General features: G+C 44.4%; 1 protein-coding gene across 1 annotated transcript in view; it reads right to left on the bottom strand.

The window, feature by feature from the left end:
- Positions 1-7132, bottom strand: part of SCARB2 (scavenger receptor class B member 2) — a 76545-nt gene extending 69413 nt beyond the window's left edge. The window contains exon 1 of the mRNA XM_030313647.1: positions 6716-7132. Within this exon, the coding sequence (XP_030169507.1) occupies positions 6716-6832 (117 nt within the window). The 5' untranslated portion in view covers positions 6833-7132. The remainder of the gene's footprint in view (positions 1-6715) is intronic.
- Between the last annotated feature and the right edge of the window lie 18950 nt (positions 7133-26082).

Below are 26082 nucleotides of genomic sequence, written 5' to 3'. Positions count from 1 at the left end.
AAACTCCGTAAGTGATTTTGATGTCATTCCTAGAGTCTAGGGACCACAATGACAACTACTGGTTTACTCCATTGTCTTAGCCATTAATAATGAATGCATTCGTGGTCACCATGAATTAGTAAGATGTTGAAAGAAACATAATATGATTTTGATATCACAAGATCATGTTTCTAAAAGCCAAGGAGGGGTTGGATAATTTTGCTTAAGAGTTAAAGAATCTTGCGAGGATACTACTGCCTCTGTTTAAGGATCTATGATTTCTGCTCGTGCTGAGCCAATCACATTACTCTGTCACAAATCTGGAAGGGAGAAACCAAGAGATAAACCATGTCCATGGGAGGCCAGCAGCTGGAGTGTCACATGGGGTTGGGGCCGAGGGAGCACTGGATGAGTAAACAGCCCGGGCCCAACAAGTAAACAGAGGAAACTATTCGGTAGGGCAACCAGAGGAACAGTGGGGGGACACAGAGTGTGTCTGGGTCCTGCTAACTTTCCAGTTTCTACTGTACTCTTAGGAGGCCTTACTGTCCTGTGGTTCTCACCCTTAGACTTCCAGGAGCTTCCTCTTCCAGCTTTACAAAAAAAAAAAAAATTACCGTTCTGCAGCCAGCTTGAGTTGGCCTTAGCTTCTTGCTCCTTTTATTGCTAAGAAGTGGAGGAGAATGTGGTATGTGAGGATAGAACTTATTATCCAGACCAAGGATCTTTTATTTTTTTTAATGTTGATTTATTTTTGAGAGAAAGAGACAGAGAGAGACACAGAAAGAGAACATTAGTGGAGGAGGGGCATAAAGGGAGAGAGAGAATCCCAAGCTGACTCCACACTGCCAGTGCAGAGCCTGATGTGGGGCTCGAACTCACAAACCATGAGATCATAACCTGAGTCAAAATCAAAAGTTGGACACTTAACTGACTGAGCCACCCAGGTATCCCAAACCAAGGATCTTTTAAACTGTAATTTTTTTAATGTTTATTTTTGAGAGACAGAATGTGAGCAGAGGGGCAGAGAGAGAGGAAGACAGAGAATCTGAAGCAGGCTCCAGGCTCCACACTGTCAGCACAGAGCCAGATGCGGGGCTCGAACCCACGAACCCTGAGATTAGGACCTGAGCCAAAGTCAGACGCTTAACTGACTGAGCCACCCAGGTGCTCCAAACCAAGGATCTTTTAAAAGAAAAGAGGGTGCCAGTAATTACGCCAGGACAACAGGTGTAGATAAATCAGGACTGTTGCAGGCAACAGAGTATATGCTCATGCTTGGGGTGGGAAAAGTGATTTAGGAGACCCAGCTTGCATGCCTAACCCTACCCCTTCCCCTCCATCCAACCTCTGATAAGTCAGTTATTTACATTTCTAGTGGCACATAAATATAAAGGCAGTTTGATACCCACCATCATATTTAAAAACTGACATAGGCTTGGGGCCGCCCAAGTGGCTCAGTCAGTTGAGGGTCTGACTCTTGATATTGGCTCAGGTCGTGATCTCCTGGTTCATCAGTTCGAGCCATCATTGGGCTCTGCATTGGACGTGAGAAGCCTGCTTGGGGTTCTCTCTCTCCCCCTTTCTCTGCCCCTCCCCTGCTCACGCTCTCTCTCTCTCCCTCTCTTTTTCTCTGTCCTTCTCTCTCTGTCCCTTCCCTGCTTTCTCTCGCGCACTCGCTTGCTCTCCCCCTCTCGCTAAATAAATTTTTTAAAAAACTGGCACGGGCTCAGGTTCCTTGACTGTAAAATAACAGATTAAGTGGTGCTTAAGGTTTTTTCTTATTCTAAGGTCCTAAGTTGTCATAACCCTGAAAACAGGCAATTCAGGAGATGCAAGAAAGATCCTTTTAAGATTGGATACAGGTGATTGTCTTTACATACACATACGTGAAGATGTTTAACTAATTCAACTGTAAAAAAGAAGACCCCCACATATTCACCTTTAATGTTATTTGGTTAATTTAACGGTGATCGTATCTCATTTTTTGAGGCATCAGCAGAACGGCTCCCAAGTTACATGGCTCCTAAAAGAGGCTAGCTGATGTCGCTTGCCCAGAGCCTCAGGTCCCAGCCAAGGATAAGTATATTTGTCCTGTTAATCTCATCCCTGACACCGAATGCTTTCACCCTTCCTTGGCCTGGGCACAGGAAGGAAAACCTGTGAGCTGTCTCTTTTCTTCTCACTGGTTCCCTTGCCAGCCCATTTCTTCTTCACCAGCCCTGACTCTGGCTGGCACTGCAGCCCCATTTCTGGGAGGCGTTCAAACTGTCCATGCGTCTAAGGGCAAGCTTAATATTCTGAGCTGCAATGTTGCTCTTAAACAAAGCTCACACGCCTGAGGCACAGAATCTCAGAAGTCTGGAGCTAGAAGGAACCTTCTCTCGACATAAGCTTCAGTTCACAGATGAGAAAACGATAGCTGAAAACAGTCACAAATGTTACCATCTGGGCCCTCCGCAAGGTGCTTTTTTCCAGCAATCCTTTTACTTCACTCCTGGCGACAACTCTAAGGCAGGTGTTATTTCAAAATGAGAAACCCGAGGTTTTTTGAGGGGTTCAATATTCGCTACTGGGCTTTCTCAACTTCACCCAAGTATTTCATAATGACAGAAACAAAGAATGTTAACCAAGTTCTGCTGATTCCTAGAACACTGCTCTTTCAACTACAATGATCAAATGTGAGGCAACAGGCATTTGTTGTGTACCTACCGGTGTGTGCTGAGTGCCAGGACAATTAGGGGGGTCATCAAAGGAGACAGAACGTAAAAATCTGCCCTCCCGGGTTCCAAGGAGGAAAAAGAGGTTAAATGGTTTCTGCAAAGCTCTGTCTTCAGGAAGTCAAAACGCTTGAGAGAGAAGGCCTGGTTAGTGCTCAGAATATCCTCTAAGAAGTGGGTGTGAGCAGACAACGAGGGAGACATTACTGTGCCTGTTTTGCAATTGAGAAAACTGAAGCAGAAAGAGTTACAGGGCTTGCTCAATACAAGGCGGTAACCAGCCAGGCCAAGAATGGAGCCAGGGGCACCTGGGTGGTTCAGTCGGTTGAGCATCCAACTCTTGATTTTGGCCCAGGTCATGAATTCAGGCGTCATGGGATTGAGTCCTGCGTCAGGCTCCATGAGCATGGAGCCTGGTTAGGATTCTCTCTCTCTTTCCCTTTGATCCTCTCCCCTGGATCATTCTCTCTCTCTCTCACTCTCTCTCAAAAAAAAAACAAAAACAAAAACAAAAAATAAACAAAAAATGGAATCAAATTGTCTTGGTTCCTTCCACTCCATTCACCGGCCAAAATTTAAATCTCCCTTTAATCTTCAAATCTCCCTGCAAATTATTCTAATAGGGATTATGTTACTTTGCTTCTCACAATTAGCCAAACCTATTCATTTGAATTTCTCCCCTTTCTTGTCTTCTTTTTTGATATAGACCAGTCAGGGCATGGAAAATCTTTTTTTTTTTTTTTAATTTTTTTTTTCAACATTTTTTTATTTATTTTTTGGGGACAGAGAGACAGAGCATGAACAGGAGAGGGGCAGAGAGAGAGGGAGACACAGAATCGGAAACAGGCTCCAGGCTCCGAGCCATCAGCCCAGAGCCTGACGCGGGGCTCGAACTCACGGACCGCGAGATCGTGACCTGGCTGAAGTCGGACGCTTAACCGACTGCGCCACCCAGGCGCCCCCAGGGCATGGAAAATCTTAAGATGAAAAAAAAAAAAAAAAAAAAAACGAAAAAAACCAAACTGGGAGTATCAGACTAGATTACATTATATTAAGGTCAAGTTAACTATATTAAGGTCAAGAATCGTTCCATAATGATACTAATGGAAAGAATGACAGCAGCCGTAACTGATCACCTATCCTCTGCCTGATACTGTCCCGGGTGCTTTACACAGATGACCTCCCTCAGTCTCACAACAGCACACACAGAGGCAGGGTTTGTGGGAAGCTTATACAGTGTGAGGAGACCCTTCCTAAGAAAAAAGAAAATTTTGGATACAGAATTAGGTGGAGGCTGTTGGAAGGGCCTGTGCACGTGAGGGCCTCAAGCATAAGCTTTGTGTGCTTCATGGTAAATGCACCACTGTGCCTAAGATAGCTAACATCCTTACTTTCCCAAGAAATGAAATTGAGGCTCATGGTACTTCAGTAACTTGCCCAGAATCAAAAAGCTTGCAAATAGTAAGGTCAGGATTTGAATACAGGATGTCTGACTTCAAATCTCATATATTTTTCCTTTGCTCATGTGGGTTCTAACAAAAATAAAACTGACTTACAAAGCACTAAAGATATGCCATGAAAATTACCCATTTTCCCTAATAATTCCTACAACCTCTCTATTTTTGTGAGTTGTTTTTATCCTCATTTACAGATGGGGAAACCCAGAATCAGGAAGCCTAGCCCAAGGTCATGCAGCTAGAGCATGGTGGACCAGGACTGATGTCTAGGGGTGTAGACCGCAGAGTCCTTACTCTGTCCCACTATCCCAGGCCACCACACTGCAGGTGACCGGGGAGAACAGAATGGTAACGATGGTCATGCATGCCCTCTGGCCGACTTGGCAACATTCCTGTCCACTGGAACTAGCCCTGTCATTTAATTGTATATGCCACCTTGCACGGTGTTCTTTAACGGGGTTGGGCAATTCTGAAAATCCACTTCCCCTGTACTATGATTTATTAGTCTGATCAGAGTCCATTCCTCACAGAGAAAACCAGATAAAAAAGCCAATCACCAAGTATCAGTGCAAACTCAAGGCCCAGGCAAGCTGCCGTACAGCCACCTCCCTACCTGTCCATGAAATGGAGACCCACAGAGCATCAGAGGGCTGGTAACATCTGAGGCACCAGGGAGACAGCTCCTCTCATAGGGCTCTTCTGAAACAGCCTTTTAAAGCCACACAAGAAGATTCACATAGGGACTGTAATTGCATTGCTTAACTCTGGTCATCCAGGGAAGGGTTTATATCCCTAAACAATCTTGCCATGGATTTACAGGTGGCCAAGAGCAGAAAAGAGGCCGTTTAGTTTTCTTCCTTCATGGGTACTCAGGGAAAACAGCGGTCTTTGAGAAGCTCAGACAGTGGGTTTCATCTTCCCTTAATAATGTGCACTTAGGGGTGCCTGAGTGGCTCATTGGTTAAGTGTCTGACTCTTAATTTCGGCTCAGGTCATGATCTCATGGTTCATGGGATCAAGCCCCATGTGGTGCTCTGCACTGAGAGCATAGACCCTACTTGGGATTCTCTCTCTTCCTCTCTCTCTGCCCCTCCCTCTCTCTCTCTCTCTCATTCTGAAAATAAATAAGTAAACTTTAATAAAAAATGTGAACTTAATGTTTCCTTAACATAAACTTTAAAATTAAATTATGCTTTACCATGACTTTTTTTTTTTTTAATTTACCTTTAACTGCCAGATTTCAAGTAACTGATGGCTTTTCATGACCTCTATTAAAGGAACATGTCTGGGGGCACCTGGGTGGCTCAGTCGGTTAAGCGGCCGACTTCGGCTCAGGTCATGATCTCATGGTCCGTGAGTTCGAGGCCCGCATCGGGCTCTGTGCTGACAGCTCAGAGGAGCCTGTTTCAGATTGTGTGTCTCCCTCTCTCTCTCTGCCCCTCCCCTGTTCACGCTCTGTCTCTCTCTGTCTCAAAAATAAATAAATATTAAAAAAAAATTAAAAAAAAAATAAAGGAACATGTCTGTTGCCACCTGGATGACACAACATGACTGGGAGTTCAGTGATCAAACTGTTTTTTTTTTTTTTTTAATCCATCCAGCAGCAAGTGAAAACCAGTGGCAGAAATTAAACTTGTGGTTATCGGTGCTAACAAGAAAGGCTGCTCCAATTATTATTATTTCTTTTTTTAAGGAAAAAGTGATCCCAGTAACTCTCTCTTGTTCCTCTTTCCACACAGATTGGTGGATGTGTGTGAAAGGGCAGAAGGAATGAGCACTGGTAAAGTCAAATGACCCACATGTCTTCTGAAATGATCAACTCTCCAGGCCACTCATCTAGGCTAAAAGACAGGTTCAGATTCTTTCGAGAACCTCAATGCATCCTTGCCTGAAGTTTATGGTAATTTAAGAAGAACAAGAATCCAAAGTGAGACAAAGCAATACAGAGGATGGGTACAAGATACCACATGCTTAGTTGGAAGGTACCCTGCGGAGACTCTGATGGACTGAAATGTTACCCAGTCCAGAGGCCTGCCCTCTCTGCTGACTGCCCTGCCCAGTCCAGGAAGGCAAGCACACAATAGACCGCACGCCGCTTCTCATTCACAGCCCTACACCACTTCAAAGGCCACAGCAAGCAGCCAAGAAACCTGCCTGGGCTGTGGTGTTTTTCATTTAGTTTTGTTTTTTCATGAAGTGGGTGGGAAATATGTTTGGGCCGAGCTGAGACTGGGGGGTAGAGAGGGCGTGGAGGGGTATGCAAATGATAGAATGTAAGTGAAAGCTTAAAAAAAAAAAGTCTAGACCCATAATTTTATCCTATTATTCCTCCCCATCCTTCTTGAACCCTTACCTACCAACCTCGAGAAGACAAATAGGAAAGGAGGGCTCTCGTCGGGAGGGTCTGCTGGGGTGCAGATGTTCTTTGCAGGAGGTACAGCAGTCGGAGGGTGGGCTGGAAGTGTCCCCCGCCCAACACGGGAGCGCGCGCGCGTACACACACACACACACACACACACACACACACACACACACACACACACACCTCGCCAGCCTCACCTTCTCGATGGTCTGGTCCACGGCCTTCTGGAAAACCCGAGCCACCAGCAGTGTGACGCTGGTCACCAGCAGGAGCAGGGACAGCGTCCCGACCGTGTAGAAGCAGCACCTGCCCATTTTGCGCGCCGCTCCCGGGCCGGGCCTCGCGGGCCGGCTACTCGACAGGAAGGAGGGAGGGGCCGCGGCTGCAGCGGCCTGAACACCCGCGACCCCGAGGTGCCCGCGGTCCCGGCTCTGCGCGCGGCTCCCGGCTCCGCGGCTGGGCTCCGGCTCCCGCGCGCCTGCCTGGCGGCCCGGGGAGGGGACGACCCGCTTCGGTTTCGGTTTCCCTCGCTCGGGCAGTCGGGCGCTGGCCCGGCTTAGTCAGGAGCGAGAGAGGGAGCGCGCAGGGCGGTGACGCTCGCCGGCCCGGTTCGCCGCAGCCCCGGGAGGCGACGGCCAGCAGCTGCGCGGGGAAACGGGCGGGGCGGAGGCTGAGCCCGCAGTCATGTGCCCCGCGGCGGCCGCCGCGATTCGGCCCGAGCGAGCCGCGCGCGTCCCGGGCGGCCCCCCGGCGCTGCGGCTCACGGACCGCGGCCGAGCCCAGATGCGCCTCCGCCTCCCCGACGCAGGCCCGCCCGGGTCACTCCGGAAATTCGCCTGGACTCCCACGGCCATTCACACAGCCGCTTCGCACGAGTCAACTGCGGACCTACCAAGTGCCAAGCACTGGGGATGCGGGGTGGATACCACATTTTCCCTGCTCTAGACAGGCTCACCAGTTAGCAGGACACTGTTAGAGCAGTTCATGCACAATGTTACAAGTGCTCTTCCGAGGTGCGTGCTGAGATCTGTGCCCGCAAGCGTGTTCTGCCCCCCGGGAGGGGGGGGCACCTAGGACCCCACAATTGAAATGGGTCTTGGGGAATGTGGAAGGGGTGTGTGCAAGGGTGTGTGCAAGGGTGTGAGAGGTATTTCAAGGAGAGGAAAAAAGTGTGCTAAGACATTGGGGGTGAAAGAGCAAGATTGAAGGAAGAAAGAAAAATTCCTTCTGAGTCTAGGTTCAGGTGTGCAGAGTGCAGGGTGGGAGGTGTTTAGGTCCCTTAGGGTCAGACTCTGAAAGGCTCTTTGTGTCCCCTAGAAGAGTTGGGACTTTATCCCTCAGCTGTGAGACGCTACAGTAAGAAGCCTCAAGCAAGTGGCCATGACACTGTTCCTATTTGCTTTGCTCACCATTATGTCCCAGGCACACAGGCTAAAGCCTGCACACAGCAGGGACTCAATATTAGTTGAATGAATGTCAACTATATGCCAGCCTTTGGTTAGGTGCTTACAGACACCCATTATTTAAACTCACAGCAACCTTGTGACCAGGTGGCTGTTTGTCCCATTCCCCGACACCCCCCCTGCGGCCCCCCGCCGCCAAAGCAGGGCTACACATTGCCACCCTGCAAGAGACTGAGAAGGGAACATAGCCAGAGAGCTGGACCCAGGATACAGGTGTGACCTATGTAGAGAGGCAAGGAAGGAAGGTTGAGTGGAAGGAAGCTTCTTATACTACAGTGCAGCTCTAACAGAGTTCCGCAAGGCTGTAGGGGGTCCTCAAGCTAAACTGGCCTGTCCCAGGAGTCCAGCATCTCCCACGAATAGACCTCTTGCACTCAGTCATGGGATAGGAGCAGCCCCAGGAAAATGGCCTCTACACCATGCTGGGGATGAATATCAGAGGACGGATGTCAGATCTCAGCCTCTGGGACAGATCTGTGGGTCAGTTATGTTCTGCACAAGAACTGACAAGTACGTTTTCTTGGTCCCTATTGTATTATTATTCCCATCTGACACACAAGGACACCATGGCTCTGAAAGGTAAGTAACCTAACAAGCTCAACCGGTTGCTGAATGGTGGAGCCTGTCTAGACAAGAATGCTCACCTGGCAGCCTCCAAAGCGCCTGCCTTTTCTACCCTGTGCATTGCTGCCTCCCAGCTGCCATCAGTGAGAATCTGCAGACAGGGAGTTCACTGGGGAGACTTTGTTAAGGACTTGGTGAGATGATTAAAAATGATGGCAAATTCTTTGACATTCCAGCTATGAGGTGGGGTCTTCACCTTTTACCTTTGAATTTGGGCCGAATTTAGGAATTTGTTAAACCAATGGAATATGGTAGAAATCACATATCCTGGAACTTCTGAAACCAGATGAAAAAGGCCTTGTAATTTCTTTCTGCCTGGGCATCTGGAAATTTTGGAGCCCTGAGCCACCATTAGGTCTAGCTATCCTGAGAACTCCATGCTGGAGAGAACACAGGAGAGACTGCAGGGAGATGGCCTGAGCCTGCAGGAAGAGAGATGCCCAGCCAGCCCCCTGTGGTACCCAGCCATTTGAGTCATGGGCCCTAGACATATGGAGCACAGTGGCCCCTGCCTTGCCCCGCCTGAAATGCAAAATAAAGGATTGTTGCTGTTTTAATCCACTAAGGTTTAGCCTCATGTGTTACTCAGGTTTAGATAACTGGAACAGACCTAAACCTGGGGCATTGACAGTGACAATGGTGCCCAATCCCAGCTCTACCCAGCTGCAGCTACCAAAGGTCTTTGAGCAGCAGCCCCCAAGAACCAGGCCTGGGGGTGGGGTGGGGTCTGGAATGATAAACTCTTTCAAGCCTTGCTGCCTGGGTGGTCCCCAGTCTTCATGTGCCCACAATCAGCAGCATTTGCCTACCCCCAGACCTGCCGTGGGAATGCTCTGTCATGTCCCCCCTCTGCTCCAGATCCCAGATATCTACCTCAGCTCTCCCTGTGCCCTAGTTTGCTTCGGGGACCATGCTAGCCCACTCACCCTTGCTCGTCCCCTTCCTAGGCAATGGTTGGGGTCCTCGGCAGATGGTGGGTGTCCTCTCCCTCATTAACTAGAAAAAAGATCTGGTAAACTTCCTTCCTATTTGGCTCCCAGCACTTCACGCTCAAATTGAACCCTTCCTCCCCTGTATCCCACTAATACTGGATTTTCTGTTTGCTAGCTCTATTCTTTTTAAAAATTTTTTTTTTCAACGTTTATTTATTTTTGGGACAGCGAGAGACAGAGCATGAACGGGGGGGGGGCAGAGAGAGAGGGAGACACAGAGTCGGAAACAGGCTCCAGGCTCTGAGCCATCAGCCCAGAGCCCGACGCGGGGCTCGAACTCACGGACCGCGAGATCGTGACCTGGCTGAAGTCGGACGCTTAACCGATTGCGCCACCCAGGCGCCCCTGCTAGCTCTATTCTTGAGAGCAAACTCTAACACCCACCGCAGCCCTGGGCCACCAATCCCAGTGCACTCTTCCTTCTCATTGTTCATTGAGGTTCCTTTTTGCCTCTTGTCTGGGCCACTAGAGGAGTAACAGACTACGCGGATGGAGAGATGGGCCCAGATTTGATAAATACATCTCGGTGTGGCAAGAGTCTCTGAACAAGGGTTTTCAACTCTGATACCCTCAGTCTGAGGCTCTCTCGCTCAGGCAACATGACTCCATTGTTTCAACTATGTCAGGCGGTTCGTAAGCTGCTTCCCCTTTAAAACTCTGGTCCAAACTGGACAAAAACCTCTTTCTTGGTTCCTCTTAGTACAGCTGACCAGACTAGCATTTAAAAAATGTACTAAACACTAACAGAGAACAAAAAGGACCTAATTACAGAAAATATAAACAGCTTTAAAAAAAAACCCAAAAAACGCATGTTCCCCAAATAGCAGTCTGTGATCCCACAGCAATTTCTGTCATATCATAAAGAGCTGACACAGCTTTGTAGCGCCTGGCCTGGCTGTCTTTCTGTTCAGGTCTGTCTTTTTCTCCACCCCATGGCAGCTACAGATAGGGACCATGCCCAAAGCCCCCAAATTCTCATACAAGCTTCCCAAAGCCCCTTGGAACATCCTCCTTATTTCTGATCTATAGGATGTGTCACCTCCACTGCTAATTGGCATTAATAAAAATTTCCTCGTGCTATAGAATCATTTCACTCCACAGGTGAGACTCACCTCTACATATAGGGAGTGGTGACTCCAAGGCAGATACACAGACTAATAGCCCCTAATAATCACTCTCTAGAGGGTCAGGTGGTGTGGGAAGAGATTCCTGCTGCCACTGGTTAGATGAGGCAGCTGGCACCCTGGAAGGGAGACAATCAGGAATGTTCCCAGTGACCTCTCTATTCCTAAAATCAGAAAAACAGGAACTTGAGAAGAACGAGTGCCCTTGTGAATGACTATTTCATAGTCATTCACGACTCGGGAAGAGAAAAAACTTCACAAACTCTTAAGAAAGTTTCCAGAACAACAGACTCTGAGACAGGAGAAGCAAGAAGGGCTCTTCGGGCCCCACATTAAATTTAGAATATGGATATATGCAAAAGAGGTTAATCGTATCATCATTGCGGACTTTTGCGTGAAAAGTGTTAACGTGTTCAAGGTCAACATTTAAAGCTCACCACGGTTTTAACAGGTGTGGTAGACAATCTCCAAACCTGACAGTCAACAACTCTTCCTTTCTCTGTAGGCTCCTACTGCTCCTGGAATCAAAGGTGGTGTTTCTTCTTCACCCCTTAAGTCCAGGCTGGTCTTGTGACCTGCCTCACCCAGGAGAATGGAATGGAATGGACAGTGTGCCAATTCCCGGTCTAGGCCCTCAGGGGCCTGGCAGCTCCTTCCTTCACCTTGCAATCCAACTCCCATGGTGGAAGCTCAGACTAGACCACTGGGTGATGAGAGGCCACCCAGAGCGAGACTCTGGAGAGTGAGAGGCCATCAGGGATGTCCCAGCCCATCTAAGCCCCCAGATGAATACAGGCATATGCCACGTGGAACAGAGACGACGAGCCATCCCTGCAGACTCTACACAGCAAATGAATGGCTGTGTAGTTTGTGAGGCTGTGATAGATAACCGAAACACCCTTTTTGTTATTTATTAATTTTTTTAGTATTCCAGGAGCCTAAAACAGAATGGAAGTGCCCTAGGTGTTCCTTACTTTGTGATAGGCTTGGCTCCAAGAGGTTTCTAAAGTTCCTGGCTTTCTTACTATTATTTGAAGGTGATCTATAAAATGTACCATCACACCCTCATGATTTGACATTTGTTCTTTCTTTTTTTTTTTTTAAGTTTATTTTTGAGAGAGAGAGAGAGAGAGAGAGAGAGAGAACAAATGGGAGAGGGGTAGAGAGAGACAGAGGGAGAGAGAGAACCCCAAGCAGGCTCTATGCTGTCAGTGCAGAGTCCAACACGGGGCTTGAACCCATGAACCATGAGATCATGACCTGAGCCAAAATCAAGAGTGGGACACTTAACTGACTGAGCCACCCAGGTGCCCCGATATTTGTTATTTCTAAACATTTGTGGAGTGCCCTTAACCTGAGCAATGAAGGATTCATAGGAAAAAATTTCTCTTTCCATCCTTCTGATCTCACCAGTCACCCCAAACTTCTAACATTTACAGAATTTCCTTATGACACAAGTTACAGTCCCCTGGACTAGAGCTTTCTTATCATTTATATATCCCACTCCGAGAGTGCCGGAGCAGAAGGGGTCTGTGAAGCTGTCCATGGCCCTGTCTGCTGTCTCTTCAGCCAGGAAACCCTGCGGCTTCCCCGTCACCATCTTTGCACCCTAAGTTAAAGGAGTCTTTTCTAGTCTGTGTGGGTTTTATCCTGCTGAGGGTCATGCAGAAGGAAGAATCCTCCTCTTCAAATTATGTTTCTTTTCTTGTTCCTCTAAGGATGCAGAGGTTTTGAAATGTAACAACTGGGAAGGCACAGCCTATTTGCTTTGTTCTCTTCCCCTGCCCGGCCCAAGCCACAGGCCATAGTCTCTTCTGACAGAATGTGTGTGTGTGTGTGTGTGGGGGGGGGGGGTGTGGGTGTGTGTGTGGTGGGGAGCATGGGGTGGGGGCAGAGGAGCACGGAGGAGGAAAGAAATAGTGGGCAGAAAATGGTTATTATGTCCATGGTATTATGCACTGCTTGCATGTGTGCAGGCAATGTAGTAGATGCTGGGCCTGCCTTACTTCATTTAACAGGGCATTTAACAGAGCCCTGTAGATACTGGATCTCAATTTTAAAAATGAGGAAACTGGAGTGCCTGGGTGGCTCAGTCAGTTAAGCATCTGACTCTTTGGTTTCCGCTCAGTCACGATCTCGTGGCTTTGCGGGTTTGAGCCCCATATCAGGCCCTTTGCTGAAGGTGTAGAGCCTGTTTGGGATTCTCTCTCTCTCCCTCTCTCTCTGCCCCACCTCTACTGGTGCTGTCTCTGCCTCTCAAAATAAATAAACTTTAAAAAAAATTTTAGATAAAATTAAAAAATAAAAATGAGGAAACTGAAGCACAGAGAGGTTGACAAATTAGTTCAAAGTCACATGGCCAGTAAGAAGAAAAGCTAGTACTGAAACCCAAGTCCCTCACACAGGTAAGCTGGGGTCTTGGCCACTTAACTCCTGATTGGGACTTCCAGCCTCAGGTTTTCTGAGAGCAAAAGGAAGGCAGTGAAAATTGGTTTTAAAAAAGGGGGTGGGGCACCTGAGTGGCTCAGTCAGTGAAGCATCTGACTCTTGATTTCAGCTCAGGTCGTGACCTCACGGTACAGAAAGAAAAGAAAAAGAAAGAAAAGAAAAAGAAAGAAAGGAAGGAAGGAAGGAAGGAAGGAAGGAAGGAAGGAAGGAAGGGAGGAGGGAAGAAAGAGGTACCTGGGTGGTTCAGTCAGTTAAGCATCCGACTTCTGCTCAGGCCATGAACTTGTGTTTTGTGAGTTTGAGCTCCGCATCGGACTCTGTGCTGACAGCTCAGTCTGGAGCCTGTTTCAGATTCTGTGTCTCCCTCTCTCTCTGCCCCTCCCCTGCTTACACTCTGTCTCTCCCTCTCAAAAATAAATAAGCATTAAAAAAATTAAAAAAAAAAAAAAAGCTGTGACAATACCATCATTCTCAGTGACATGGGCAACCAGGAGGGGCAGTGAGGTTGGCATTATCTGTTTGAGAGAGCATATTTCTGCCTGCCTGAACTTGATGTTGGACTAGGATGGCAAGGCAGGAATGAGCTGCAGGTTCCCCTCAGCCTCAAGGTAGCTAAAATATAATTTCCAGTGTATGCCCTGATGTGAAAAGTATTATCTCTTGTCATTTGAGGTAGTTTGATGGTACTTTCTAGAAGCAAATGAGGTTTGAGTTGTGTTTAGACAGTTGCTCAACTCAGTGTGGCATATTATAAAATATCAGGGCTATTTGTTGCTACACATTATGAAATCAGGGCTAAATAAACAACCCAAGAGTTTACAGTTATTATTTTATGATTTACTGCATGGGTAGAAGTTGTTTTAAATGAAAAACTCAAGTTTACTCAGTATCTATCTGGGCCAGGGGTAAGGTGGGAGGATGGGGGGATGCGGGGGGTGGGCAATGGGTCATGAAGAGGGTCCTGCCAAGGGCTGCCCTGAGTGGTAGAAAGGAAGAGTTTGGGACTGTGGAAAGGGCTGGGAGTGGGGGTTAAGATACTAAATTCTGGAAAGGGTAAAAATAAGACCTGTCCCCCACCTCTAGCCTAGAGCCGCATTCCCTGGACCTCTTTGAAATTATTACCCAGAAGCCTCCTGTGTGAATCCCACATCAAAAAAGATTGCTATTCAGTTAACTTTACAACTATTGGTTTAGAAATATTTCCAGTTCCCTGATAAATAGCAAACACTGTCTTTGGAGCCTCAATGAAAAATGTTTTAGAATATTCATGACTAGTGATTGCTTCCTCTATACTGCAAGCTATCTTGAGTAGCACTGTTTTCCTGCATTTCTCATTAAGCCGGAGGAGAAAGGATACCAATCATGCTTTTTTAAAAAAAGTTAAACATAGCCTTACCATATATTCCAGAAATTCCACTCAAATTTACATCCAGAAGGATTGGAAAATAGGTACTCAAATAAATATTTGTACATAAATGTTGATAGCAATACTATTCACAATAGCTAAAGGGGAAAACAACCTAAATGTCTTGGCCAATGAACAGATAAACAAATGTGTTATATAGACACAGGGGAATATGATTCAGCCACAGGAAGGGACAAAGTACTGATATATGCAACATTATGGAAGAATCTTGAACACAGTACGCTAGGTGAAAGAAGAGAGACACAAAAGGTCACATAGCATATGATTCCATTTATGTGAGATATCCAGAATAAGTAAATTCACAGAGACAGAAAAAAGATTGGCAGTTGTCAGGGACAGGGGGAGGAGGAAATAAGGAGTGACTGCTTGGTGGGCACAGGGTTTTCTTTTGGGATGATGAAGTTTTGGAACTAGATATCACACTGTTGTACAACAATGAAATTTTGGAACTAGATACTGATGTCACTGAATTGTGCGCTTTAAAATAGTTAGCTTTATGTTACGTGAATTTCACTTCCGTGAAAAAATACATCTCACATTGGACTTTCATGAGACGATGGGGGAGAATACGGAAGAGATGTATAGATATCAAATACCCCCAAGGGTTGTTTTTTTCTTTCTTATATGCCATTTTATTTGAGTGATAATCACTCTTTGAATAAGATCTTTTGAAAATTCAGTGATGGTAAAACAATTCTAGAAAGTGCTAGCTCCTTTCTTCCCCAGGGAGAAGATAAAAGGGATAACCAGTTATAAGTACATTCTCTGTTGTATAAGAAGCAGGACAATCCAAGAATGTGTGTTCACCTGGGGTCAGCAGGGACCCCAGAAGCTCCCTCATTGTCTCAGCAGAGACAGCACCCATGAGACGGCAACTTCCTCTCAGCTTTCCTTACCTCCTCATGGGAGACTATCCCACAGGTCCTCAAGATCGCCAGGTACAGGGCAGCTGGCATTCCTAATCAACTCCAATAAAGAGGCAAAACTCTGGGGAGCCTGGCTGGCTCAGTCAGTACACCATGCGACTCTTGATCCTGGGGGTGTGGGTTTGAACCCCACATCAGGTGCAAAGATTACTTAAAAATACAATCTTAAAAGAATGAGAGAGGGGCACCTGGGTGGCTCAGTTGGTTAAGCATCTGACTTCAGCTCAGGTCATGATTTGCGGTTCATGGGTTTGAGCCCCACATCAGGCTCTGTGCTGATAGCTCAGAGCCTGGAGGCTGCTTCACATTCTGTGTCTCCCTCTCTCTCTGACCCTCCTCTACTCGCACTCTGTCTCTCTCAAAAATAAATAAACATTAAAAAAAAATTTTTTTTTAAAGAGAGAGAGAGAGAAGAGAGAGAGACAAAACCTTAAATCCAGAAGGCCTGGCACTGTGCCATATGTTTACTCCTTTACAAACTAGGCCACTTTCTCATACTTGTCCTACAAAAAGGGAGATTTATTCTGGTGGTGAGAGGATTGGGGGTAGAGAAAGAAGGGGTGGTGGGGAGTAGCTTTCTCCTCTAGAACAGAAGCTTCACACTGTCCACCAGCCTTGACCCTGGTGTTGTGAGTTCTCTTTTTCACTAATAAAACCTATTCTTTAACCTATGCTGGGTGATATTGTGGAATTAGTTCCAAACTCTTTAACAATAGGTGACAACCCTGAGGGAACTATCTGGCATACTAATATCTGTGTGTGAAACCTAAAAACGAAACTGCACATTTAAGAATGAAGGTCCTTGGCCATTATCAAAAAAACAAAAACAAAAAATAAAAAACAGAAAAATAACAAGTGTTGGTGAGGATGTGGAAAAAAGAGAACACTTGTGCACTATTGGTGGGAATGTAAATTGGTGCAACCACTGTGGAAAACAGTATGGAGGTTCCTGAAAACATAAAAAATAGGGCCACCTGGATGGCTCCGTCGGTTAAGTGTCCAACTTCGGCTCAGGTCATGATCACGCGTTTCATGAGTTCGAGATCCACGTCGGGCTCTGTGCTGACACCCTGGAGCGCAGAGCCTGCTTCAGATTCTGTGTCTCCCTCTCCCTCTATCCCTCCCCTGCTCACGCTCTCTCTGTCTCAAAAATAAACAAACATTAAAAATTTTTTTAATAAAAAAATAAAAATTAGAACTTATTGCATGATTCCAGGATATCCATTTCTAAGTATGTATTAAAAGGAATGGAAATTAGGGTCTCAAAGAGATACACGCACCCCTGTGTTCACTGCAGCACTATTCACAATAGCCAAGACATGGAAGCAATCCAAATATCCATCAGTGTCTGGATGGATAAAGAAAATGTGGCATACTCACGCAATGAATATTATATTACTCAGCCTTAAAAAAGAAAAATAAAATCCTGACATTTGACACAACATGGATGCACATAGAGGGTATTATGCTAAGTGAAATGTGCTAGTCACAGAAGGACAAATAACTACATGATACCACTTATATGAGGAGTCTAAAACTGTCAGACTCACAAGCAAAGAGTAGAATAGTGGTTACCGGGAGCTGTGGGCAGGGGACAACAGGGAGGTATTAGTCAAAGGCTATAAAGGTGCACTTATGCAAGATGAATAAGTACCAGAGATCTACCTGTAGCATAGTGTTTATAGGTAACAATACTGTAATGTGTATTTAAAATTTTGCTACAAGGGTAGATTTTGTTAAGTATTCTTATTTCAGGCGTGCACACACACATAAACAATAATAAAGAGGGTGGGAGGAAACTTCTGGAGAATATGGATATGTTTATGGCATGTAATGTTATAACATAGGTAATGGTGACTGTGGGTATATACTTATCTTCAAACTCATCAGGTGGTTTCCTCCTGTGGCCTTTCAGCTGGCTTCCCCATTCCCCAGTTCAGACCTGTGTCCTGCTTCATTTTCCTCCCTGCCATACCATTCACTCTCTTCCTCTAACCTCTTGCTACTCAAAGTAGGGTCCCAGAACAGGCAGCCCCAGAACCATCTGGAAGATGGTTAGACATAGAGAGGCTCAGGCCCTGCTCTGGACCAAATGAACCAGAATTTGCATTTGAACGAACCACCTATCATCCATGGGCATATTAAAGTATGAGAAGCACAGCAGGCTAGACCATAGTCCTTCAAGGTTGGGTCATGACTGTGCTTTTTTGTAGTCTCCCTTCAATGGATCTTCAAACTGGTATTTGCCCTCACCACCCCACCCCCAGCCCCACACGTTTGCACTTAAAGAACAGTGTTCCTGGCCTCCTCCACATGCCCAGGGTCTCTCTGGACCACTGATGATGGGCATGTCCTGAAACATTCAGGCTTGATCCTTGGATGACTGGCCCCACCCCCAGGGGTGTATAACTCAGTCATGCCCTGTCTTTCCAGGTTCTGATGATGTTGGGGGGATGTAATTAAAAGTGAAATCTTCTGCCAGCCAAGCTCTCTCCACAAAAGGGTAGAGAAAGAAAACAGTTTTATTACTGACTAATCATTAAGCCAGAATGCGACGTGCATCACAGACAGTCAACTAAAGAGGGGAAAAAATCTCACCCTTTTGTATCCCCAGGCGGATATAATGTATTCCACACATGTCCTCGAGATGAACAACAACTAGTCCTCAAGTCAGAGGACTTGACAGCACCATTTGTCATACACAGTACACCCTAAATTCACTTGGTAATTGAGTGGCCATCTGTGTTAGCAGTTGCCCTCATCCAAAGGAAAAATAAGACTTCTTGTATCTTTAGGACAGGAAGTAGTTTTACAGCCTGGAGCCGGGCATCTGCTCCTACCATCCCACAGAAACTGGGAGAGAGGAATGCTATCTTTCGCGATGATTACTTATCGAAGAGATGGCTCCCAGGCCCTTAAGAAAGACATTCCTGGGTTGTAAAGATGGCAAAAGACTTACTAGCTTTGAAAGATACATATACGTTTCATATATAATATAACATATTACAATATATTATAGAGCACTTTCTATTCAGCTGCCTTCATCCACTGTGCTTTCGGTAAGCTCCAGGATAAGGTACAACTAGATTTGAGCTCTAATTCTGTGTGGGCTCTATGAGATCAAGCCATGGGCTTTACTTATTTCTATACCCGAGGAAGTATGTGTGCTGTGGTACAAAGCAGAGGCTCATAAATGCTGATGGGGGATTTTGCGAAAGCTTTCTATTGAGAAGGTTCACATTTGATGACATTTTGAGAGGTGAGAGAAGGAGTGGCGAGGGGGAGGGTGGGGAGAGACTGATCGATCGGGGGAAAGAAGCTCTATTTTCAAAACCTCAAATCTGTTCGAGCTCTCTATTTTAGCAACAACTATCACTTTAATAGTCTTAGTTTTCTCTGAACTGACCGTACCTCATATCTTGTCAGAGATCTACCTTCTCTCCCTGTGGTAAAAATTTCTGAAATGCTTATGAAAGGATGGATAAAATGTATGGGGGCCACTCCACCAAAACAGTCATTACCTGGGGCGCCTGGGTGGCTCAGTCAGTTAAGTCTGCTTGAGATTCTCTCTTCTCTATGCCCCTTCCATGCCTCTCTCTCAAAAAATAAATGAGAGAGAGAGAGAGAGAGAGAGAAAGAGAGAGAGAGAGAGAGAGAGAGAGAGAGAGAGAGAGAGAGAGAGTACCTGACAATAGTTTAGGAACCTCTAAAATGGATTTTATTTTCTCAGGTATTGGCAACCTTGACTGTAGGTGGATAAGTTTGTGGTGTGAAAATGCACCAGACAATTAAAAAGATGAATTTATTCTGGCTATTGCAATGGGGAAAATGCTCACTCATAAAGGGAGAATGAGGAAAAAAAAAAAAAAGGATCTGGGGTTTTGTCAAGGCAGGTAAACAGGAGTCCTGAGGGAGGGTCTTATCTCTGCTGGACAAGGGGTCCTTTGAGGCTATGCAGGAAGGTCAGGAGATACCACAGATGTTTTCTGGGAGCATAGGGCTTAGATAAAGTTCAATATTGTCAGTGGACTCTGAAGCCCATTGGTGTTTGAATCCTGCTTCCCTTATTTAGTAGCTGTGTGATCTTAGGCAAATTATTTAACCCCTGTGTGTCTTATTTCTTCATCTATAAAATGGGAAAAATAGATAGTACTTACCTCATAGAGATATTTCAAGGATTAAACGAGATGAAGCATATAAAGTGTCTGCCACTATATGCGTTCCATAAATATCATTACCGTTCTGAAGTATTCTGTGGAGAAGAGAAACTAGGTTTACAAGGAGGGACAAAACTTGCCAGTGCTCTCCTATCAAACTTTACAAAAGGCAAGAAGCCTCCCTCAGATAAGACAAGTTGTTTTTATGCCTCCTTAAAAAGCTGACACACAGAAATGCTTACCATGTACAAAATGAAATAACTCAGAATCTTTCTTTTAAAATGCCCAATTATAAGTTCAATTAAACAGTAGTTAAAATATTTATGTGTGTGTATGTGTAAGTAGTTTCCATTTATGTACAATGGATCATGGAATTTGTTTAAATGAATAGTTTTTAAATGATGCCCCGGCCTTATTTTATTTTAGGGAATGTTAGTCCTTAAAATTGTCTTGTGGCTGATTTAAATAGTAAAGCTAACTTAAGGTAAGTTTCATTTTAAGGGAATAGTTTTTATTTTTAGTTACTTTTTATTTATTTAACTTTAGCAACTCATTTAATAAACAGTTCACTTGTCAATGTAAACTTTTAACACTTTCACGGGTTTGGCAGAAAGCAAATTCATGACCTTGAGGTAGTAGTAGGTCTCAAAGCGGTAACTTGAGGCTTGTCGGCAGTCACTCATAACTTCACTGTCATTGAGGGGATAATGGGACAATATGAACATATTCGATTCCTATAGTTCCTGAAATGTCCTGTATATTCTTTAACATTCAGCTGTACTAAACAGGTTTTTTTTTTTTTTAACGAGTATGTGAAGAAGTGATCACCATGCCTCATTTTGGATGGCATTTTCTGCTTTATTTTCATTTCCAACACTGATGGGATGTGGTGCTCTTCCTGAAAGAAACTGTTCCATTTGGGAATATAGTCTTCTACTGATGCCCAGTAAAGAGTCTCAAGGGAAACTACCTCTGGTGGTGGAATTGGGTGAATCTGGGTCTGTAGGGGCTTTTCTGCTGCTTCGACGTCCTTTAAGAGACTAAGGTTCCTTTTAAAAGCATTCTCAGGGGTGCCTGGGTGGCTCAGTCCGTTGAGTGACAGGCTCTTGATTTCAGCTCAGGTCATGATCTCACGGGTTTGTGAGTTTGAGCCCCAAGTAGGACTTTGTGGTGACAGTGCTGAGCTTGCTTGGGATTCTCTCTCTCCCTCACTCTCTCTGCCCTTTCTCTGTGTGCTCTCTCTCTTAAAATAAATATAAATGAATGAATAAATAAATAAATAAATAAATAAATAAATGCAGTCTCAGCTGCTTGCATCTGAGATGTCTTTTCCTTGTTCTACAGATTTATTCTCCATATTTTGAAGTAACATTCACCTTTGTGATACTATTTCTTTATGGCAAATTTCTTGAACAAACAAGGAAGTCGCCTTTAGTCAAAGCTGCCTTACAAGCTTTCTGAATGAAGAGCCTGGACCAACACAGATAAAGATCAAGTGTAGAGCTTTGAAGGCTCTGAGCCTGAAGGCAAATCATCTGGTTGGGTGCAAAAGCCAAAGGCTGACTGACTGACTGTCGCAGCTGCACTCAGACCTCTTCTGTAAAGGTGCCCACTCCTGTCAGGGAAATAGTTTTAAAAATACAGTTTCAAGCTCTTTATTCTTGATGAACTTCAGGTGGACATTAGGAGGAGGGAAGCCTCTGTCATCCACCAGGGACAGTGGTACGCACTCTCCATATCTTCCTTCCTTCACACTAACCCTGTGAGGTAGGAATTATAGCCCCATTTTACGTTTCAAAAAAAAAAAAAAAAGTGGGGAAATCTCCGAGAGACTAAATAACTTGCCCGAGATCATGAAGCTAGTAACTGGGCATGACAGATATGGATTCTCAGTTAAGGGCACAGGAGAGATTGTCAACTAATTGAGAGAAAAGAAAATGGTTTTCATTTTCATATTACCAGCTCATCACCATCTCCTGCTGTTTACAAAGCTGGCCTGGGAATCTCCAGAACCACAGATCACTAAAATCCATTGAGCACTTCTATTTAGAGCCTCCAGTTCAGAAATGCTCTGAATTATAGCCCTAATAATGACCGGGAGCTTAACTACATGTTATGCACTGTTCTAAGCACTTTTCATGTGACAACTTAATCTTCACAAAACCCAGTGAGGTAAGGGCTATTCTCATTTTTACAGATGAGGAGACTGAGGCATAGAGAGGTTAGATCACTTCCCTGAGGTTGGAGAGCTACTAAATAGTACAGCCAGAATTCAAATCTAGGCAGCCTGATACCAACACACGTGCTGTTAACACTCTTCTATAAGCTCAGACACCAAAACCAAGTGGGTTTGAATTTTGTACATATATGAAGCAGTTTGGAGAGATTAAAGAACAGTTTAATTAACTGTCCCAAACCAATAGAAACCTGTCAGACTGGCTTTTCAGGTTTAAGTCACTTTAGAGTCATCACAAGAATTTTAAAGGGAAAATAATAAAGTCAAACAGACATTAAAGGAATAAGCACAATTACCTAGGTTCTTTCGTTTCTGTAGTAATTGAGATGTCTTATGGCCTTGCCCAAGTCTGGAACTTTTTCATATATTTATTTCAAGTCATGAGATGAACAACGATGATGTAAAAACAAGGTTATAAACTTCCATGGCCCGATAGGGTCCACATTTAAAGTAAAAGTTGGCGGGGCGCCTGGGTGGCTCAGTCGGTTAAGCATCCAACTTCGGCTCAGGTCACGATCTCACGATCCGTGGGTTCTGGGTTCGGGCCCCGTGTCAGGCTCTGTGCTGACAGCTCAGAGCCTGGACCCTGCTTCCGATCCTGTGTCTCCCTCTCTCTCTGCCCCTCCCCAGTTCATGCTTTGTCTCTCTCTGTCCCAAAAATAAATAAACGTTAAAATAAATAAATAAATAAAAAATAAATAAAGTAAAAGTTGGCTTGACTTGGTATGAACAACAGCAAAGGTATGTATGACTCAGTTAATCTTAGTCTTTTATTTTATTATTAGTTTTTGAAATTTTAATCTTTTTGATATCTGACTATCCCAGTCCTGTTCCATGTATTGTCAGTATCACAGAAAATAAAACTCAACCATTCTTTTTTTAAAAATTTATTTATTTTTTAATTTACATCCAAGTTATTTAGCATATACTGCAACAATGATTTCAGGAGTAGATTCCTTAATGCCTCTTACGTTATTTAGCCCATCTCCCCTCCCACAACCCCTCTAACAACCCTCTCTTTGTTCTCCATATTTAAGAGTCTCTTCTGTTTTGTCCCCCTCCCTGTTTTTATATTATTTTTGTTTCTCTTCCCTTATGTTCTTCTGTTTTGTATCTTAAAGTCCTCATATGAGTGAAGCCATATGATATTTGTCTTTCTCTGACTAATTTGGCTTAGCATAATACCCTCTAGTTCCATATCCTTTTTAGTGGGGTCTTTATCTAGTTTTGGAATCAAGGTAATGCTGGCCTCGTAGAATCACTTTGGAAGTTTTCCTTCCATTTCTATTTTTTGGAACAGCTTCAAGAGAATAGGTGTTAACTCTTCTTTAAATGTTTGATAGAATTCCCCTGGAAAGCCATCTGGCCCTGGACTCTTGTGTTTTGGGAGATTTTTGATTACTAATTTGATGTCTTTACTGGTTATGGGTCTGTTCAAATTTTCTATTTCTTCCTGTTTCAGTTTTGGTAGTTTATATGTTTCTAGGAATATGTGCATTTATTCCAGATTGCCATTTTATTGGCATATAATTGTGTGTAATATTCTCTTATTACTGTTTGTATTTCTGCTGTGTTGGTTGTGATCTCTCCTCTTTCATTCTTGATTTTATTTATTTGGGTCCTTTCTTTTTTCTTTTTCGATCAAACTGGCTAGGGGTTTTCAATTTTGTTAATTCTTTCAAAGAACCAGCTTCTGGTTTCATTGATCTGTTCTACTGTTTTGTTTGTTTTGTTTTGTTTTGTTTTTTGTTTCAATAGCATTGGTTTCTGCCCTAATCTTTATTATTTCCTGTCTTCTGCTGGTTTTGGGTTTTATTTGCTGTTCTTTGTCCAGCTCTTTAAGGTGTAAAGTTAGGTTGTGTATCTGAGACCTTTCTTCCTTCTTTAGGAAGTCCTGGATTGCTAAATACTTCCCTCTCATGACTGCCTTTGCTGTATCCCAGAGGTTTTGGGCTGGGTTATCATTTTCATTGGCTTCCATGTACTTTTTAATTCCTCTTTAACTTCTTGGTTAGCCCATTCATTCTTTAGTAGGATGGTCTTTAGTAGCCAACTATTTGTTATCTTTCCAAATTTTTTCTTGTGGTTGATTTCAAGTTTCATAGCATTGTGGTCTGAAAATATTCACAGTATGATCTTGATCTTTTTGTGCTTGTTGAGGGCTGCTTTGTGTCCCAGTATGTGATCTATTCTGGAGAACATTCCATGTGCACTGGAGAAGAATGTGTATCCCGCTGCTTTAGGACGAAATGTTCTGAATATATCTTAAGTCCATCTGGTCCAGTGTGTCATTCAAAGCCATTGTTTCCTTGTTGATATTCTGTTTAGATGATCTCTCTATTACTGTAAGTGGGGTGTTGAAGTCCTCTACTATTATGGCATTATTATCAATGAATTTCTTTATGTTTGTGATTAATTGATTTAATATTTGGGTGCTCCACATTTGGAGCATAAATGTTCACAATTGTTAGGTCTTCTTGGTGGATAGACCCCTTAATTATGATATAATGCCCTTCTTCATCTCTTGTTACAGTCTTTATTTTAAAGTCTAGATTGTCTGATATAAGTATGGCTACTCCGGCTTTCTTTTGTTGACCATTAGCATGATAGATGGTTCTCCATCCCCTTACTTTCAATCTGAGGGTCTCTTTTGGTCTAAAGCGGGTCTCTTGTAAACAGCATATAGATGTATCTTGTTTTCGTATCCATTCTGTTACCCTATGTCTTTTGATTGGAGCATTGAGTCCACTGACATTTATTTTTTTTTTTCAACGTTTATTTATTTTTGGGACAGAGAGAGACAGAGCATGAATGGGGGAAGGGCAGAGAGAGAGGGAGATACAGAATGGGAAACAGGCTCCAGGCTCTGAGCCATCAGCCCAGAGCCCGACGCGGGGCTCGAACTCACGGACCGCGAGATCGTGACCTGGCTGAAGTCGGACGCTTAACCGACTGCGCCACCCAGGCGCCCCAACTGACATTTAGAGTGAGTACTGAAAGATAGGAATTTATTGCCATTATGTTGCCTATAGAGTTGGAGTTTCTGGTGGTGTTCTCTGGTCCTTTCTAGTCTTTCGTGCTTTTGGTCTTTTTTTTTTTTCTTTGTCTTTTCTCCCCTCAGAGAGTCCCCCGTAAAATTTCTTGCAGGGCTGGTTTAGTGCTCACGAACTCCTTTAATTTTTGTTTGTCTGGAAAACTTTTTATCTCTTCTATTTTGAATGACAGCCTGGCTGGATAAAGAATTCTTGGCTGTGTATTTTTCCGATTCAGCACATTGAATATATCCTGCCACTCCTTTCTGGCCTGCCAAGTTTCTGTGGATAGGTCTGCTGCAAACCTGACCTGTCTTCCCTTGTAGGTTAAGGACTTTTTTTCCCTTGCTGCTTTCATGATTCTTTCCTTGTCTGAGCATTTTGTGAATTTGACTATGATATGCCTTGTTTATGGTCAGTTTTTATTGAATCTAATGGGAGTTCTCTGTGCTTCCTGGAAAAAATCCAACCATTCTAAGTACATACCCAGGAGTTTGGGCCCATGGATGAGTTTGCTGTGTGTCCTCCAAGTCCATACAGACTCAACGTGAATTCAACCACAATTTGTAGAGCTCCTTGAAAGGTACCACTCTAAGGAGCTAGGTAGGATGGTAAATGATTTCTTTCTCTCCAATAGCTCAGATTTAATGGTGAAGTCAACCACCTCAACTACTTTCAGTGAATAAAAAATTAATTGTGGGGCACCTGGGTGGCTCAGTCAGTTAAGCGTCTGACTTCAGCTCAGTTCATGATCTCATGGTTTGTGGGTTCGAGCCCTGCATCAGGCTCTGTGCTGACAGCTCGGAGCCTGGAGCCTGCTTCAGACTCTGTGTCTCCCCTCTCTCTCTGCAGCACCCCCCTCACCCCGCTCATGTTCTGTCTCTCAAAAATAAATAAAAACATTAAAAAATTAAAAAAATTAATTGTAAATTGTAATAATAAATGCCACTGAGAGCATGAGAAAAGTCTTCTTTCCCCCCAGCTATTGAACTTGCTTTGAACACTGGCCCAACTGAGTCATATCCCCAAGGAATGCCATGCACTGATTGACAGGAGCTGCGTTCTTGTCCAGACCTGAGCCAGTCACATGTGGAATAAGATTATAGTGGTTTATACTAGTCAGGGTCCCTCATTAG

The sequence above is a fragment of the Lynx canadensis genome, chromosome B1 (assembly GCF_007474595.2).
Source record: "Lynx canadensis isolate LIC74 chromosome B1, mLynCan4.pri.v2, whole genome shotgun sequence".
In the NCBI taxonomy this organism is placed as follows: Eukaryota; Metazoa; Chordata; class Mammalia; order Carnivora; family Felidae; genus Lynx; species Lynx canadensis.
The sequence above is the reverse complement of the archived record's forward strand: the minus strand, read 5'-3'. Positions and strand labels throughout refer to the sequence as shown.